The 20,419-nt window shown below is 35.4% G+C and overlaps 1 protein-coding gene across 1 annotated transcript in view; it reads right to left on the reverse strand.

Moving 5' to 3' along the window:
* Positions 1-20,419, reverse strand: part of LOC123535111 (ubiquitin carboxyl-terminal hydrolase 32-like) — a 110,539-nt gene that overhangs the window by 37,170 nt on the left and 52,950 nt on the right. Inside the window, exons 7-14 of the mRNA XM_053518970.1 lie at positions 19,156-19,263; positions 14,383-14,498; positions 12,780-12,938; positions 12,049-12,110; positions 10,376-10,877; positions 7,457-7,597; positions 5,798-5,948; positions 5,165-5,334 (exon numbers count right to left, since the gene is read on the reverse strand). Coding sequence (XP_053374945.1) covers positions 5,165-5,334; positions 5,798-5,948; positions 7,457-7,597; positions 10,376-10,877; positions 12,049-12,110; positions 12,780-12,938; positions 14,383-14,498; positions 19,156-19,263 — 1,409 coding nt within the window. The remainder of the gene's footprint in view (positions 1-5,164; positions 5,335-5,797; positions 5,949-7,456; positions 7,598-10,375; positions 10,878-12,048; positions 12,111-12,779; positions 12,939-14,382; positions 14,499-19,155; positions 19,264-20,419) is intronic.

The following is a 20,419-nucleotide window of genomic DNA, read 5'->3' on the forward strand; positions in this document are numbered from 1 at the left end:
CATAATGAAGCTATTATACAAGTGAAGAATTTCCACCCCTACTCATATAAATTCCATGCTTCACAATGAAGCTATTATACAAGTGAAGAATTTCCACCCCTACTCATATAAGTTCCATGCTTCATAATGAAGCTATTATACAAGTGAAGAATTTCCACCCCTACTCATATAAATTCCATGCTTCATAATGAAGCTATTATACAAGTGAAGAATTTCCACCCCTACTCAAGAATTTCCACCCCTACTCATATAAATTCCATGCTTCATAATGAAGCTATTATACAAGTGAAGAATTTCCACCCCTACGCATATAAATTCCATGCTTCATAATGAAGCTATTATACAAGTGAAGAATTTCCACCCCTACTCATATAAATTCCATGCTTCACAATGAAGCTATTATCCAAGTGAAGAATTTCCAACATAACCCTTATAAAACAATTTTTTTACTATAAGTCAGAGACATATTAAAGGGAAGTAAGCAGATGTAAATTCTCAGCCAAATAAATTTAATAAACAGGTAAGAGTTATCTTTAGAGCTTTGTTAACAAGTCTGTTTATTATATACAGCACAAACTCAATAGTTCTCACAGTTCACGATTTAGTCAGTATCTTTTTGGAAAGCACCCCTTTCAACAGTTAATGGTACTTCCCAAATTGAAAGATAGACAAGTTCATTATAGAAATTTAGCAGGGTAAGGGTTAAAGTTAACATGTGTAAAGAGACCACTTAGGCCAGAGTTTTTTTATTTTTCGTTTTACGGGAGCGCCGGTCCTAAATATTGCAAAAGTGGAATAAAATTAAAATTCATTTTCCCGAGTTTTATTTTATTTTTTCCGCCGGTCGGTTGTTTACAGCCCCAAAGAAAATAAAATTAGTGTATTTTCACCTGGACGTAATTTCACAGGAAGGGAGTTTAACGCGTGAAAAATATCGTGTTTTGCCGTACATTTATCGGCATTAACAGGGTGTAAAATTCCACTCGCCTGCTCGCATTGGCCGAGTGGACCTCGCTGTGTACTCGACCGATCGGGCGAGTGGTTTTTTTACGTCCTAACTTTACCAAAATTCAGAAATTACATCTACAAAACGTCAACAAACTTTAAGATGGTTCAGTCGCTACCTGCATTGACTGGAATTTACCCGCGAATCGTAAAGATATCAAAACGTCATGCCGGTAATTTTCCATTCCACAAGCACGTGTGACTAATCGTAACATCTAATTTACATCGACACGTACACAAAAACCGTGCGTAGTGCATTCATTTTTTAATATTTTCCATTCAAGTTTTCAACACCCCTTGAGAAATAATACTTTTTGAATTCTATAATGATTTTAATAAGATATCGACAGAAATGTAGGCAAAATTCTATAGAAACGGTCGAATTTTCATATAATCATTTGTAAAAATTCAAACAGCGCGATCTTAGTTACTTATTTCTTTCTAAAACTAAATAAATGATGAATACTATGGGCTTAAAATTCAGACTTTTGACCAGAAAGTACAAAAAACAGAATAAAAAAAGCTTAAATAATGAAAAAGCGGCTGCGATTAGGATACATGGAGTAAGACGATTTTTGGCAAACAGATTTCTGTTAGTGCGGCAGAATAAGTTACGTGACCTCATGAACGTAAGTAGAAATGCGATTTTAAAATAAAGCAATGTGGTGTCATTGGGGTTTTTAATAAGTTTTAAATGAACCTTTGTACATGTATTTTTTGACCAACAATTCAAAAGTTTTTCTTGTCAAACAATAATGTAAATTCCTTGAGGGCAAATAGGTCACAGAGGTAGGATATCCACTATAGTAACTATCGTTTGAGACATTTACCTTTTATACGGGATAAAGCACATTCGCTTTTGATAACAAATTAAAGAAGATTTTTTTTATTGATTTCTATTTCTCAGCAATTTTAAGAACCGATGCGGTACGATCAGACAGTGATATGTCACATGGCGCGAAAACATGACGTAATGCCATGACAATCTCGAGTAAAAATACCACTTTGATCTCCGCTTCAGATGTCAAAAATACTGACACACTTCTTTTAGCTCTTAGAGGGGGTGAAAATTTGATCATGAAAACAAGGTCACCATTACTTAGTTTATCACTGAATAATTACCGATAATCTTTAACGTTTCTTTTCTCTCTTTCTAAAACGGTGGATGGACGATGATTGTGTCCAAATATTTTTAGACACTTTTCAAAATATATATTTTTCGGGAAATAATACTATTGTACATAATACTCCTTTCATAAAAGTGACAGTATTAAAAGTATTAAATTGTCTAAAGATTGTCTTACTCACATTTTGTTTTCAATAGATTTAACTTACAAGTTTGCCATAGAAAGGTAATACAATATCAAAGGTGCTTTGACATTAAATTTTTTTCAAAACATTAGTTGTTTGCAGAACAAATAAATGTTTGTAACAGCAGATTTTTTTTACATTTTTATTTCAATGTTGACCCCTCACACTTTACACAGGCTTGGGACTGTCTGGCATAAAGCAGCTGGTAGTGTTGCCAAAATCTCAGACAGATGGTCCATTTCCTTTGTAACTTCAATAGAATTCATAAGTGTATAAAGAATAATAAAGAATACTTTTTATTGGAGACAATATTTTGACAAAAAGTGATGCAACTTCAGTACTTGAACTTAGTGTAGTATAAAAAGGTGCAAATTACAGAAGCAACTTCAGTACTTGAACTAAGTGTATTATAAAAAGGTGCAGAGTTAAATGAGGTAATTTTTCATATTACTTTTTGCTAGATTATCTTTCGTTTTTCCTCACTGAAAAAAAAATCTTGCCCTCTGCACTGTAACTGTTATTCAAAGTTATTAAATACTTTATTTTGCTGATAAAATCCAGTATATTATGAGATGGCATAAACTGTAAAGTTAGCTCGTTAAAGATGATATTGGTGAAAGATACAATAAGTAAATATTATGTATAAAAAGCAGAGGTTACACAACAGAAGATGCAAGCAAACCAAACCACCAAAACTACTACACTACTAAGCCACTTTATACCAGACGTGTTTAGTCTCTACTTGCTGTCACTGAAATTTACTGTGGCTGTTGTAACAGATAAATAATTTTTGTCTTCCACTTAAATTAAGTAAAACAAGCTTTCTGAATTTTAAAGACTTGCCAGTGTGAGTTACAGTGCCTGAAGCAGTTTATTCACAAGCATGCATGAAAATTTTGTTCAATGTCCATCCTGTATAAATGGCTTTTATAGTCTTAAAACATAACAATACATCACAATATTAAATACTGGACACAAACACAAGTAAACAAAACTTGAAACGAAAGTTCATCAAAATAAAAAAAATCCTAAAAAATTCTATTTTATTTTTATTTTTTTCCGAGATGCTCACTTTCAAGCTTTTTATTTTTATTTTTATTCCCTCCTCCCCCTGCTCATTTTTCAAAAATCTCCCGTAAAACGAAAGATAAAAAAACTCTGGCCTTAGCTCTAAATATCACTGCTTTCATTTCCATCTAAAACATTTGATGTACATTTTAGTGAACTGACTTTATACTGAACTGACACAATAAGGTCACATATCACCGACTGATGTGCATTTTAACCTTGTTTGAGTAAAGACTGTGAACAGTGGACACAGAAGTGGGTGTTCTGTGTTTAGTTACAGATTTCATTTGTGTGAAATATTTAAAAAATCCCACTATGCCTTACAAAGTTCTTAGCTGGACACAGTTTTCTGAACATACACAACAACAACACATTGACCAACAGGGGTTACACTCTAATTACACTTTTTGTCTATATTATAATACAGGCATAAAAATTTATGTGAGGCAACCTCTTTACATAAACAAGGTCAACAAACGACTTTGAGATTGTATACTGTAAAAGTGCGAAATTTTGCGAAATGAACCTTCTTGCGATTTCATCTAAATTAATTAAATTTCTATCTTAATATTGGCAGAGAAGGCCAATACCGTGAATCGTGAATTAAACAAGAGCTGTCTCCATAGGATGACACATGCCCCCGATGGCACTTTAAATGAATAGTTATGGCCGATGTTCGAGTTTAGGACCTTTGACCTACAGAGCTGGGTCTTGCGCGTGACACGTCGTCTTACTGTGTCACACATTTATGCGTAGTTATTTTAAAATGCATGCATGAATGACAAAGATATGGACCGGACACGCCCATCAATGCACTATCATGAAAAAAGACCTTTAACATCTAAGTGTGACCTTGACCTTTGAGCTACGGATCTGGGTCTTGCGCATGACACGTCGTCTTACTGTGGTACACATTCATGCCAAGTTATTTGAAAATCCATCCATCGATGACAAAGATATGGACCGGACACGCCCATCAATGCACTATCCCTTAATGTCTAAGTGTGACCTTGACCTTTGAGATACGGACCTGGGTCTTGCGCACGACACATCGTCTTACTGTGGTACACATTCATGCCAAGTTATTTGAAAATCCATCCATCGATGACAAAGATATGGACCGGACACGCCCATCAATGCACTATCCCTTAATGTCTAAGTGTGACCTTGACCTTTGAGGTACGGACCTGGGTCTTGCGCGCGACACATCGTCTTACTGTGGTACACATTCATGCCAAGTTATTTGAAAATCCATCCATCGATGACAAAGATATGGACCGGACACGCCCATCAATGCAATAACCTTTAATGTCTAAGTGTGACCTTGACCTTTGAGCTACGGACCTGGGTCTTGCGCGCGACACGTCGTCTTACTGTGGTACACTTTCATGCCAAGTTATTTGAAAATCCATCCATCGATGACAAAGATATGGACCGGACACGCCCATCAGTGCACTATCCTTTAATGTCTAAGTGTGACCTTGACCTTTGAGCTACGGACCTGGGTCTTGCGCGCGACACGTCGTCTTACTGTGGTACACATTCATGCCAAGTTATTTGAAAATCCATCCATCGATGACAAAGATATGGACCGGACACGAAAAATGCGGACAGACTGACAGACTGACAGACCGACAGACTGACAGACCGACAGACAGACAGACGGTTCAAAAACTATATGCCTCCCTTCGGGAGCATAAAAACTCACAAAAAAATCAGAAATCGGAAAATCATGAAAAAAAAAAAACAACAAAAACAAGACTTTTACAGTATTATATACCTCATCTTTGTTGCTAATTTTCCAGAGTCTGAGGTCTTCCCTGGTGAAACGTAGCTTCGTACAGAGGAAATCATACACCTGTTGTAACGTATGACATCTACTATAGCAAGCAGTGAATGCCAGGTATCTCTTTGGCTGCTGGTGATGGTTGGTGAAGCTATTCATTGTACCTGAAACAGATCGTATATTTATTGAACAAGTATTAACTCAAAATCTTTGAAACAGATCGTAGATTTATTGAACAAGTATTAACACGAAATCTTTGAAATAGATCGTAAATTTATTGAACAAGTATTAAAACAAAATCTTTGAAACAGATCGTAAATTTATTAAACAAGTATTAACACGAAATCTTTGAAACAGATTGTAAATGTATTGAACAAGTATTAACTCAAAATCTTTGAAACAGATGGTAAATTTATTGAACAAGTATTAACTCAAAACCTTTGAAACAGATCGTAAATTTACTGAACAAGTATTAACTCAAAATCTTTTTCTAGTCATCATACTACCAATGGTGATGGGTTGTACTGTATGTTGAGCTTGGATCTAATCTCTAAATAATCTAACCTTGACGAAATAAAGCTTAGAAGCCCCAATATAAATTTCTTAAAAAAACTGAGGTAAACTTACTAATTGCCATGCCCCCTAGTCCTGTCATCACGCTACTGATGGTGGTCGGTTGAACCGGACGCTGGGCCTGTGTTTGATGTCTCAACAACCGGACCATGACTGGGTAAAGTTCAAGTTCTGGGTTCAAGTCTCCCTTGCCAGTAGGTATCACCTGAAATATTTAAAAATTTTGATTTAGGTCTGATCCACCTTTTCAGCAACAAGGGTTTTTCTTGATTTCTCAGTACCATTCATATTTAACATCATTCTAAATTATTCCAACGGTTGTTATAGGAATTTATTTTTTTAAAACAACTTATCCAGTTGTATATTTGTCATAAAAAAAGGTTTTAGGACATAAAAAATGTTTTCAAAACTTCAATTTTAACTTCTGTTGATGTTGGTTGGTTAATTGTTTTGTGTTTAACGGCGTTTTTCAACAGTATTTCAGTTATGTAACGGCGGGCAGTTAACCTAACCGGTGTTCCTGGATTCTGTACCAGTACAAACCTGTTCTCCGCAAGTAACTGCCAACTTCTTCACATGAATCAGAGGGTAAGTATGAATGATTTCACACACAATGTCTTTTATCAAATCGTCACGGAGAACATACACCTCGCACAGGGCCCCAGCAATCTGTAAATCTGCACTCTCCCTACTGAACTAAGCGGGCGGGCTATGGACTATTCTAAAATTTCAGGATATCTTAGGTAGCATGAAGACAAAATTTCATTAAAAAACTATGTAATTTTTTTTCTTCTAAATTCAAAGTTTGTCACATGTTGGAATGAAAATTAGATATTCAGATAGTTTGATATAGTTTAACCTGCATTAGAGACAACCTGTATTAAGCAGCCACCTGTATTAAGCAGCCAGTCAGCTGACTTCTCAAAATGACTCTTTTGTTCTAATTTTGACCTTGATCAAACAGCCACCATCCTTAAGCGGTCAAATTATGTCTTGCTATTGCTGGTTGTTTTATACAGGTCTGACTGTGTATATTCTGACTGACTTTCTTATATATTAATCTATATTCTGTCTACACTGTAAACTTTTGATACTGATAACACTACAGTAACTGTAAATTGCCCTTAACCCTGACCCTGCTAAATTTCTATAATGGACTTGTCCATCTTTCAATTTGGACAGTGCCATTAACTGTTAAAAGGGGTGCTTACCTAAAAATTTTAGGTAAAAGATATTGACTGAATGGTCAACAGTGCATAACACGATCAGACTGCACGGATGTGCAGGCTGATCATGATTTACACTGGTCGCAAAGGCAGAATCAATCGTGTCCAGCATGATAAGGGTTAAATTTCTTAAATAAATAACCAAGACAGATGGCAACATTGTCTGATATGTCTTCCTGAAAATGCTTGAGAGAATAAAACTAAGTCCAAAAAAGGGATAACTTAAAAAACTTAAAAAGCAGTAAAGTTCCAAAAATATGAGCATGTCTGCTTTATGCCAATGATGTACATGTATACCAGTTGATAACACAAGGTACAGGTGTTGTTACAATATCACTGGGTCCAAAAAAGCAGTATGACTCAAAAAATAATAATTGCACATGGGAGTCCAGAAAATATGCCCATAAGTTGCTTTATATGTATGGTATGATATAGAGTCTGAGGTAAATACACTGTATACAAATATCAGTAAAATACTTGTACTCACAGTTCTAGGCAATGCTGGACATCCACCATACCAGGTAGATAAAGCCTTCCAGACTGGTTCAGGTACCAACTTAAAATCTTTACCATCCACCATCATAACATCTCTCTTCAATCTGCCACCTTCATTGGTTAGGGTCATAACCTGCAAATATATCATATCAATTTGATTTCTACATTTTCATTTGCTGAAAAATTGTGTTAATGCCATTCTTTGTTTTAATTACCCATCAATTTACTTAACTTGTTTCTGATGTTTGCGGGGGACTTACTCTCCTAGATTTCAATAGCCAGTTGGTGAAGACCGCAAAATTTTGCAGTCATGAAAATAAATGATTTTACAGCACTGATTAAATAAGTGACCGAGTATTGCAGTGACAATACAGAAGTCCTCTACCGGTGAAAAACATTTGTTACTTCACCATCAATAGTGACCTTGAACTTTGACCTTCAAGCATGGGTCATGTGCATGACACATAGTCTAATCATGGGGAACATTTCTGCGTAGTATTAACGAAAAACCTTCAATGCCAAAGTAATGCAGCAGAAACAAATTTTTATTTGAACAGTGATAATGACCTTTAACTGACAAGCACAGACATATTGTCTCATCATGGGGAACATTTGTGTGTAGCACTAAGATAATCCACCAATGCATATAAAAGTTATGGAGCAGAAACAATTTTTACTTGAACAGTGATAATGACCTTTAACTGACAAGCACAGACATATTGTCTCATCATGGGGAACATTTGTGTGTAGCACTAAGATAATCCACCAATGCATATAAAAGTTATGGAGCAGAAACAATTTTTACTTGAACAGTGATAATGACCTTTAACTGACAAGCACAGACATATTGTCTCATCATGGGGAACATTTGTGTGTAGCACTAAGATAATCCACCAATGCATATAAAAGTTATGGAGCAGAAACAATTTTTACTTGACCTTCAATAATGACCTTGACCTTTGACCTACAAGCATAGATCATGTATGTGCATAATCCACATACTGCCCTCTATTAACATACCAAGTTTTATGAACCTAGCTAGAGTTCTTTTTGAGTTATCGCAGGATCCAGATTTGCGAACTGACAGACGGACAGAAGGTATTCCTATAGTCCTCTACTGGTGGAACAATACTGTTCATGAATTATGTGTAACAGTTTGACATCTTTATTCGGCAAGCACTGTCTTTCCTAAATTACCACATACTGCAAAAACATTCAATTCACTGCACTTGATGTAAATAACATCAAAAAAGTTCTTTCCTACAATAGTTATACTTTTCCTTAAGGAGGTAGGTTACCTTGATATTTGTAAGTGCGCATGTCCAACCGGGAGCTAACGTGACGATTTACGACGACGTTTACGACAAACTAAATGTGTTTGTATATCCATTCTTTTGGAAATAAATCTTGAACCTGCCTCCGATCTTATGTTTAATGGTTTAATAATGCAGAAATAATGAATGCATTGCCGCAGAAACGCTTCAAAACATTGTTGCCTTAAAATGACGTCACTGACGTCATGACGTTACGTGTCAGTTACCGCGCAAAATTAATAGCTTTTATTTTGAAAGTACGTTATTCTGTGCTTTTTCTTTATTTGAACTATTTTTAAACAGCCATTATTTGCTGAAATACTTTTTATTAGTCTTTTGCTCTGAAAAATGATCAATATTTTGCTTCTTTTATGTAATTATATTGAAATGTTATGCGGAATGTAAGAAAATGGATGATGGTAACTGATGTGATTGGGAATATAGTTGGCTGAAAGGTAACTTATTACGGTCATTTACAAATAAAAATTGGGCAGTTTGATTTGTTATACTTATTTCCCAGTTTCCGTTGATAATTTGTTACTTAAATACTAAAACTAAGCTCTAAAATTGTTCAAATTTCAGTATAAAATTGTGGTGTCTTGAATTAAATTGATGTTACCATGGAAACGAAGCCCGTGACCTATATGTCTAATTGTAAAATTCAAAAGCGTTGACACTGGTCTATTTAAGGAACACAGCTTCGGCTTTTTATTTTCATTTCAACAATATCCATGAGAATAATAGCAACATGCAGAACGATTTTTCAATAAAAATGTCAGACGACGGGCACTGCTGTAAGTATTTTAAGCTGTGAAATTTGATAAATTAACTGCAATTCATACGAAAATATTACTAACGTTAGAAATAAGATGTTTTAAAGCTACATTAACAAGAAAGATAATTTTATATAATATTTTTTTATAAGAAATTACGATAAAAAGCAACATATAAGCTATTTTAAACATCTCTGTTGCCATGGTTACTCTAAACTTTAAGAAAAACATAGTACCATGTAAAGTTCTTGGTATTTTGCTAATCATATTACCCAAATATTCCATGTTTGTCAATAACAGAATGGCACTGAAGCCGTCGAAAACCCCGTTTTCATACATAATTGTTGAAAAATGAGAGAAAATGCGTTACCGTGGAAACACGAGCCCCGCGACATATACATTTTAAGCTTTTATTAGAAAGCTAATGCGCAAACTAGTAAAACTATTAATTATGCAGACTTCTACGGATAACAATGAAACCAAAATACACTGAAAAGTGTTAAATATCCGTATTTTCCTTCTTCTTTCTATATAAAATACCTTAAGAAGGTCATGTACTTCAAACCTGGATAAAAATTGTACTTGAAGGGACAGAGATAAACGGAACTGAGATTGTAGCAGTTAAAACATTAAATTACACGAAATACAAAAAATCACTGCGGTTCAACTAATTTGATTTTACCCTGGTAACAAGGCAACCTACCTCCTTAAGTATACAACGAAGAAAAAAAGTTTATCTAAATCTGTCAAAATCTATAAACATAAATCCTGGAACACTATCAAGATGATTCGTAATACAAAACATTTTATCTGGACAACACAAACCTTGTACTGATTTGGAATGACTAGAGAACTGTTGTCTATTTGACTAGGCTTTGGTGGAATCACAACTCTTTTCTTCAGTTTCGGAGATGCGCTTGGGCTTCGTGTCTTGTGTTCAACTTCTGGAGACAATCTGTACTTTTTCGGTGTACTCGTTAGCGAATGTGAAGTCCTCGGAAATGTGTGACTATTAAACTGATTTGAAAGTTCTCTGGCATCTCCGACAAGCGGAGTTTCACAGACTGAGTTTGTTTTATTTACATTCACCATGATTACATTTTCGTCATCCCAAGGGAGACAACCAGTGGGGTTTTTACACTGTGTGAGTAATCTGTGACGAGTGTCATTCGAATTACTCCTACCAGGTGACTCAGTAACAACACCGTTTTCTTCCATGACTTTATATGTGACGTAATTTTTCCATGCAGTCCACCACTGTATAGAGATAAGATACCAAACTTGTCCGACTTTCTTCTTCTTTCTATCTTCCCTTGCTAACCAGTCTCTGGTGATAAAATACAAATTATAGTAAAATAATAATCAATTGAGGTCATAACAAGATGAGGAAAATGCTCGATTTATCCGGGGTTTTGAGTGATCCAAACAGAAAACATGAAGAAAATGCTTGATTTATCCGGGGTTTTGAGTGATGCAAACAGAAAATTGAAGAAAATGCTCAATTTATCCGGGGTTATGAGTGATCCAAACAGAAAACATGAAGAAAATGCTCAATTTATCCGGGGTTATGAGTGATCCAAACAGAAAACTGTTTAAACATGAAGAAAATGCTTGATTTATCCAGGGTTTTGTGTGATCCAAACAGAAAACATGAAGAAAATGCTCAATTTATCCGGGGTTTTGAGTGATCCAAACATAGAAAATATGAGGAAACTGTCGAGAAATGCAAACATAGAAAATACGAGGAAAATGGCCTGGGCCTAAATGAAATGTGTGACCCAATTCAAGTGCTTGAAACACAGATGCTCATGTAAGCAGAGTTTTGCTGTAGTACTAAGACTGCTTTTTACTATGTAACTGTGATAAGTGTAGAGACTATGATGACAGAAAATTATTACTTTGTGCCATGTTAATATGACAATAATGTACAATCCAACTATACGTTATAAAGACCATACTTGGAAGAGAAAAGTGGTCATTACTGTAAAATCATTTAATTTCGTGGGCATGAAATTTCGTGGTTTTGGTCAATACGGCAATTTCGTGGGGATATGAATTCGTGGATTTCAACTTTTGAAGATAAAATGAATGGGAATTTTACGTATTCGTTGGGATTAAATTTCGTGGATTGACTCAACCACGAAATCCACGAAAATTAGTCCCCCACGAATATTAATGATTTCACAGTATATGGTTCATATGGTTTGTATTCACAGATTAAAATACACTGCATGTGTTTATATCTAGAATGAAAATAGGTGTCTTATGTATCAGGTTGTACCTATCTTTTCACCTGTGGTTTGTAGTAAAGATTTTACTTCATTAATTTCTAATAAATGCGACAAATGGTAACTTTAAAAAAGTCTGCAAAATGCCATATAAATCTGTCATTATGCAATTTTCTATAAATGTAGTTACAGACTTATTTTTCAAAAACACATACTTTGAGTCTTAAAAATGTACTAAAAAAACAACAGGAAAAACAACTGTATACTTACAATATAATCTTTCCTTCTTCTTCTGGACTTTCTGGTTTAAGACCAAGCACCACATGACAAATCTGAGAACAAATTAAAATGTTTGTGAAAAGTTTCTTTCTCCATACAGCATATAAGTGACATGACATGTCCTTTAAGCAGTTGATGTGTATTTATTTTATTACATAAAAGTAAAAAATTTACCTTTATATATAACTTTGTTCCTTACAGTCAAAAGTTCTTGATTAAAAAAATTATATGAATTAAACTCATCAGAGCTATGTTACCACCTAAAAAACAAGTGACCAAGTATTGAAGTGGCAATACAAAAGTCTCTACTGGAGGAAAACTTTCAATAGTGACCTTGACCTTTGACCGACAACCATAGGTCATGTGATGACATATTGTCTCATCATGGGGAACATTTCCGTGCAGCACTAAGATAATCCATCAATGCATATAAAAGTTATGGAGCAGAATGAATTTTTACTTGACCTTCAATAGTGACCTTGACTGACAACCATAGGTCATGTGTTGACACATTGTCTCATTATGGAGAACATTTCTGTGTAGCATTAAGATAATTCATCAATGCATATAAAATTGCAGGATACAGATTTGCAGATGGACAGACAGACGGATGGAGAGCATTCCTATAGTCCCCTCCGGCGTTACCCGTATGGGACTATTTACAAATCAGCCAGATCTTTCCACTGGCACATACTTACAGTGAAAAATTCTCTTAGTCATACCTGACTTAATAGATCAAGGAAATCATCACAGAGTACATTATTCACTGTCCACACTAAATATTCCTCCATCGTGATAAAACCATCTTTGTCGGAATCGTGACATGACAGAATCTCCTTTGAAACCATTGCTGGGTCCATCTTCAAGAAAGCATCACTTTCCTGTAAACCATTCAATTTAAACACACTTTTAGAATGCACGTGCAGCTGTTTATAGTAGTAAGTATAGATTAATTAGTTGATTCTAATGAATAATTTAAGAATCAAGTTTAATCTTCATAATACATGTTAACAGTGACGTCATGTCAACCTACTAATAATGAATAAGAAGTAGTACTAATATCCTTGATCTTATATTTTACAATGAGTAATCTGCCCTTGAAAATGGCACTTTCTCCAAAAAGCTGTTTTCAAGGGCAGATAACTCTTTTTCAATACCGGTGACCTATGACTTTTATTGCGTATTTTTGTTTCTTTGATGATTGTCCTTCAATATCTAAAGTTTGAAGAACTTCTATCTTTGGGAACAATTTCGCCCATCTCATATACAGGAATTCTAGCGTTAGCCTTTTAAATAATATATAGCAGTAAATGCATGTTTTAACATGTTCTAATAAATTAAAACACTCCATATAAGTTATATGTCACACCTAATAACTCACTTGTGTTATGACTTCATGGAATTATTCAATAGGACATACAACTTCTTATTATATGTATACATCTGATTCAAAACCAACGAAAAATTTATCACTTATTGCAACTTTTTACAGTAATTACAACAAATAGCAAGGTTGCATTTTGGGACTGGTTTAACCCTTACCCTGCTAAATTTCCATAATGAACTAGGCAATCTTTGAATTTGAACAGTACCATTAACAGTTAAAAGGGGTGCTTACCTCAAGATACTGACTGAATTGATAAGACTGCACAGATGTGCAGAATGATCATTATCTACACTGGTCACAAAGGCAGAACAAATCGTGTCCAGCATGCTAAGGGTTTAAAAACCCATTTCTTATAAACCTAAGTGTCACCACTTCAAACAAGTATATCTAGGTAGAATGACCTTTGCAAAAGCTTTTTTTTAGTTTAACAGCAGGCAGACACAATTATAGGTCAAATGGCAACTTGTTTCAGTTTTTGATGGTAAAGGGAGACCACAAGTGCCAGTTCGAGCATTATATCAGGCATGAGCCGGCACCAACCCTCTTTAAATCAGTTGCATGGCTTCCTCACATTTAAGAATTCTAGGCACTCAACGAGTAAAACCACTTGGTCAGGGAGGTCCCCTTTGCAAAACACTTTTATCATTCACCTCGAAGATTTCTATTTACCCACAGATAAAATTAATCTGAAAGTAATTTACACTGAGCACATAAAAAAGACTTTAAGAGTACAATCAAACTTCGTTAACTCAAACTCAGATAATTCGTACGCCACCCTTCTCTCGAATTCGTCATCAGGTCCCAGAAAAATCCCTGTGTAATGAATTTTATTCAGTAACTCAAACAACCGATCACTCGAACAAATTTTGCGGGTCCCCTCGAGTTCGAGTTAACGAAGCTCAATTGTATAAGGGAAGTAAAGAAATGAAGTTATTTACCAGTTGTTCAGGATCCTTATTTTCCATCCGAATTGCAACAAGAGAATCTATCATCTCACGCAGCTCTTTCTCCCCAAGTTTACCATCATGATCTGTATCAAATATCTTAAAACAAACTGTAAAAAAAATCGAGTTTGCTTGTTACTTTTCATGTCACACCAACAAAGTAAAGAATGGGCAACTGTCAAGCTTTTGTGGTTGAGGAGCAAGGGCAAGCAGATGGGTAAAACTTCTTAACCTTTAGCATGCTAGAAAAATTGCCGTCTTCTGGAAATGTCGTCTGCTAAAATTGTAAAGTTCATTCAATTTGCTCCAAAATTGGAAGAGATATTGTCAGAGTAGCAAACAGCTTGGAACCTGATCAGACGCCGATTTAATCGGCGTCTGATCTGGTTCCAAGCTGTTTGCAAAGGCTGTTAAATTCGCCTGCAGCAGGTTAAGGGTTAAAGGTCCAATACTAAGGAAAGTGAACATTTTAATTTCTTTTAAAAAGCACAGAAACTATTTCATTTTATTGGAAAATGAAAGCTGGTATGTGGAAATTCGAAATAAATCGCAGTATATGTACAATTATTTTTCTATGAAGTATGAAGAAAGTTAAAAAGACCTGGGGGGGTCATTCTGTCGATTCATTGAAATTTCAACATAATACACATACATTTCTTTGAGTTCCAAAGACCTTCTGTAAATTTTGACCTGCCAATCTTCATTATTTAGTGTCTTGCAGAAGTCTATGCACTGCCTATGAAAAAAATTGCCAACTCACTTTCCCTTAGTAATGGACCTTTAAGTGAGCTGTTCCTGTCATTGTCCTCTATATAACAGAGAAGAGGCACAAGATCTGAATAATGTGAAACCCCCAGCAATATTGTGGTCAAATACAAGAAATATGGTAAAGCACATAAAACTCCATATGTTTCAACTTGCATCTGTCATGGACTGGTTATGTTTGCTAATTCACAAAAATTGCAGGTTTCGGCTTTACCAGGATCTTGACATATGCCTCTAATTAAACATCTGGGTCTCAGGTAATAAAACTCAGACTGGAGACCAGTCTTGAAACTCTAGTACCTGACTGGTTGTTTCTGAAATCCATTTTGAAATTGACCAATGACAAGGCTGCAATCATAGACGGGTCTTCGCACTTATCTTTGTAACCTTGGAATCAGTATTAGCTTTGCAATGGAAGCAGATCCAAAACTGGCTTCATAAAACTTCTGTTTCCATAAAAAATGAGCTTTCATAAGAATGAACTACAGTAAAAGCCTTCGACATATGCAACTGTTAAAATTAATATTCCCCCATACAATGCATATTGTTAAATCATTTAATTTTGCTGGCAAAAACAATTGCTTGGTCTCAAACAAAACGGCTTTTTTTTGAGGAAAAGATGTCAAGGATTATTATTCAAAGGTGTGTTCAGTGAAAATTTACTGACTGAAAAGCGAACAGTGCACACCATGATCAGCCTGGCTGGTCTTGATCTGCACTGGCCGCAAAGGCAAAACACTTGCCGCTGCAGGCTAAAAGTTAAAACAAACATTAAAACCATGAAAATAATCTCTGCACAAGTATTAACGATTTCACAGCATTACTGAAGTAAATCTTCTATTTTATTACTTTATAATGATGAAAATTCACAAATCATCTCCTAAACCCATAAAACCTGCCTAACTAAACAGTTAATTTGTTTTGTAGAAATTAAATGAATTATTTAAATGTAAACAAAAGCTCTTGAACACAATTTCAGAGCTTAAATTTCACCTGTTTATGTGCTAAATTACAGCTAAAGTACAGCTTGTTTATCTAAAATCAATTATTGTTTAGCCTAGAGCCTGGAAATCATATTTCCCCAGTTATATAATTACCTGCTATAATTTCAACAAATGAGGAAATACCCTTGGAATAGTTTCAAGTTAAACTTTTACAGACATTATCTTATCCCTGGCATTTAAGAATTTAGGTCAATATTTCAATACTCGGAAAGAATTTATGCCAATGGTAATGCTATGACAAAGGTCTGGTGTGTTAGGTGCCTCTAAAAGAAAAGTTAAACATCAACAGTAGTGCGTTATGTTGGACAGTCATTGACAGAACTGCTTAAACAAAGGTCCCATTTGTCAGACTGTCACTGACAGAAAAGTTTACACCAACAGTCAGGCTATGACAAAGGTCTCATTTGTCAGACTGTCACTGACAGAAAAGTTCACACCAACAGTAATGCTAAGACAAAGGTCTCATTTGTCAGACTGTCACTGACAGAAAAGTTCACACCAACAGTAATGCTATGACAAAGGTCTCATTTGTCAGACTGTCACTGACAGAAAAGTTCACACCAATAGTAATGCTAAGACAAAGGTCTCATTTGTCAGACAGTCACTGACAGAAAGTTCACACCAACAGTAATGCTAAGACAAAGGTCTCATTTGTCAGACTGTCACTGACAGAAAAGTTCACACCAACAGTAATGCTATGATAAAGGTCTCATTTGTCAGACTGTCACTGACAGAAAAGTTCACACCAACAGTAATGCTATGACAAAGGTCTAATTTGTCAGACTGTCACTGACAGAAAAGTTTACACAAACAGTCAGGCTATGACAAAGGTCTCATTTTTCAGACTGTCACTGACAGAAAAGTTCACACCAACAGTAATGCTATGACAAAGTCTGTTTTGTCAGACTGTCACTGAAAGAAAAGTTTACACCAACAGTTAGGCTATGACAAAGGTCTCATTTGTCAGACTGTCACTGACAGAAAAGTTCACACCAACAGTAATGCTATGACAAAGGTCTCATTTGTCAGACTGTCACTGACAGAAATGTTCACACCAACAGTAATGCTATGACAAAGGTCTGATTTGTCAGTCTGTCACTGACAGAAAAGTTCACATCAACAGTAATGCTATGACAAAGATCTGATTTGTCAGACTGTCACTGACAGAAAAGTTCACACCAACAGTCAGGCTATGACAAAGGTCTCATTTGTCAGACAGTCACTGACAGAAAAGTTTACACAAACAGTCAGGCTATGACAAAGGCCCACTTTGTCAGGCTGTCATTGACAGAAAGTTCATACCAACGTATGAATTGGCATATGACTCCCTCACTTTAAGAAATTGAGTTGGGCATACCCCTAACCCAAAATGGAAGACAAGTGATTTAAGGTGAGTTGTATGAACAATTCCGCTGACGGAGGCCAGTTTCCTAACAATACAATGATTTTGCATATAAATAAAATGTACCTGTTGATGGATTTTTGAAGCAACCAGTCTACAATATTTTTTTGTTACAGCTTCCTTTTGTTGTGGGCCTACTTTGCATGGCTCTATGGCTGTGTTTGGGGTGCTCTGTGCTTTCAGGGAATGTACCCTTACCTTTTATTATTTTGATCTTAAAGTATTATTGTAAGTGCAGTATACCTTGATATATTCCAATGTTTTTTAATAAATATATTTCTTCTCTGTTTTTCGATCTTTTATCTAATGGTTTTGCCTAAAGGCCTTTATAAAATAAATGTATTTCAAATAAATTCAAACACAGACAACACATGTGGGAATTATAATTCTACCTTATCTTTTTTCTGTGTAATGCATAAAGTGTAAATTATTATAAAATCATTCAATTTTGCAGGCACAAACTCTCGTGGTTTTGGCCAAATCAGCTAAGAAAAAATTTTTTATTTTTTTTTGGTTGGATTTAACGTCGCACAGACACATGATAGGTCATATGGCGACTTTCCAGCTTTAAATGGTGGAGGAAGACCCCAGGTGCCCCTCCGTGCATTATTTCATCACGAGCGGGCACCCGGGTAGAACCACCGACCTTCCGTAAGCCAGCTGGATGGCTTCCTCACATGCAGAATTCAACGCCCCGAGTGAGGCTCGAACCCACATCAATGAGGGGCAAGTGATTTGAAGTCAGCTAAGAAAATAGATGGTAATTTGTTGTTTCAATGTTAGATCAAAATATCTCTTACCAACTGAATATCAGAGGCAATCTTTTTGCTAGTAGAGCAGCCACAAATGAAAATGTAAAATACAGTGTTCATGAGTGAAAAAAAAAAAATCTGTCATTTCTTTTTCAGTTGTATTTGCCAAATTTTGGAGATTTGAATTCATGGACTGTAATATTTGAAGAAACAAGAGCTGTCTACTAACAGTGCGCTTGACTGTTTGAAACCCATTCACGGAATTTTGGAAGCATTTGACCATTATAGTCTTTGAGAAAATTGATGCAAAACTTTAACTTGAAATTCTAAGTTGAAAAGGGGCATAACTTTGACAAAATAAAAGACATGACATTGTGTGAAGTCTGAAAGCAATCAGTCGAGTAGTTTCTGAGAAACCTGCTTAAATGCAAAACTTCAACCTGAACTTTTACGATGCAGAACTTGACGAAAGAGTGGTTACAAAAGCTGTACTACTTGAAAAAGTTCAAAAAGCTGTGCTAAAAATCAATGGTGTTAGGAGTTTTGTGGATTAAAGTAACCATGAAATCCATGAAATCTGAGCACCCTCACACACAAATATCAATAATTCTACAAAATTACTAATGTTCTTTCCCATTCAAAATTAGTTCCATAACAATAAAATTATATAATTATATTCAGTGAATTTTTTGCAATATAATCCATCATTACACTTCAATAAGCCACTGAAAAATATGAAATATAACTCAAACTTATATAAATTTAATTCTCCCAGTGGATTAAAAAGGTGACATAAAACAACAACAATGCAGAGAGTTACAGAATATATATGTAGAGGGCTTACACTTTTGTCTTTCCATGGTGGGTCCACGGCAACACGCTGATACCCCACACGCTATCTCCTTAAAGTCTATATGATTATCCCGATTCTCATCAAATGACATAAACAATGCTGAAAAAAAAATATAAAAAGTCAAAAATAATGATTAAAGAAAAGTGGTTCCAAGATTCAGTTATAAAATTCAGTTACAAAAAAAAATACAGTCTCTGATTGGTTGATTTTAAATCTGAAATTGACCAATGGCACGGCTGCATTTTGAGACTGGTGTTCAAACTCAGATTACACCCTTTGGTCGAAAACTATTCTTAAATTTTCCATTTTCTTGACTTTCAATGCAATAAAGGCAGTTAACCTAACCAGAATTCCTGGAATGGTGTGTAGATAACCTAATCTGAACCAGTAAATTGCCAACTTCCCTACCGTGTCCAGAGGTGGAAGGTGACTTATTTCAGACACAATGTCTTTTATCAATTGTCACTAAGAATACAATTATGCCTCGCTGAGGGATCAAACTCACTACCCCACAATCTGCAGATCTGCACTCTACCTATTGAGCTGAGCAGGTGAACTAACTTGAAAGAAAACAACTGTCTTATCCCATTAGATGTGTTGTAAGCAGAGATATAACTATACCAGTAGTACAGACTAAAAATGAAAGAAACAAGAGAACCATGATGGTCCTGAATCGCTCACCTGTCCTCACATGACCCAGTTTTGAACTGAGTATGATGTTGTTTTTTCTATTATTTGACATAGTGACCTAGTTTTGGAGCACATATGACCTAGTTTTGAACTTGACCTTGATATCATCAAGATAAAAATTCTGACCAATTTTCATGAAGATCCATTGAAAAATATGACTTCTAGAGAGGTCACAAGGTTTTTCTATTATTTGACCTAATGACCTAGTTTTTAAAGGCACGTGACACACTTTTGATCTTGACCTAGATATCATCAAGGTGAACATTCTCACCAATTTTCATGAAGATCTCATGAAAAATATGGCCTCTCAGGTCACAAGGTTTTTCTATTTTTAGACCTACAGACCTAGTTTTTGACCGCACGTAACCAAGTTTCGAATCTGACCTAGATATCATCAAGGTGAACACTCTCACCAATTTCATGAAGATCCATTGAGAAATATGGCCTCTAGAGAGGTCACAAGGTTTTTCTATTTTTAGACCTACTGACCTAGTTTTTGACCGCACATGACCCAGTTTCGAACTTGACCTAGATATCATCAAGGTGAACATTCTGATCAATTTTC

The sequence above is a fragment of the Mercenaria mercenaria genome, chromosome 12, assembly GCF_021730395.1.
Source record: "Mercenaria mercenaria strain notata chromosome 12, MADL_Memer_1, whole genome shotgun sequence".
Taxonomy (NCBI): domain Eukaryota; kingdom Metazoa; phylum Mollusca; class Bivalvia; order Venerida; family Veneridae; genus Mercenaria; species Mercenaria mercenaria.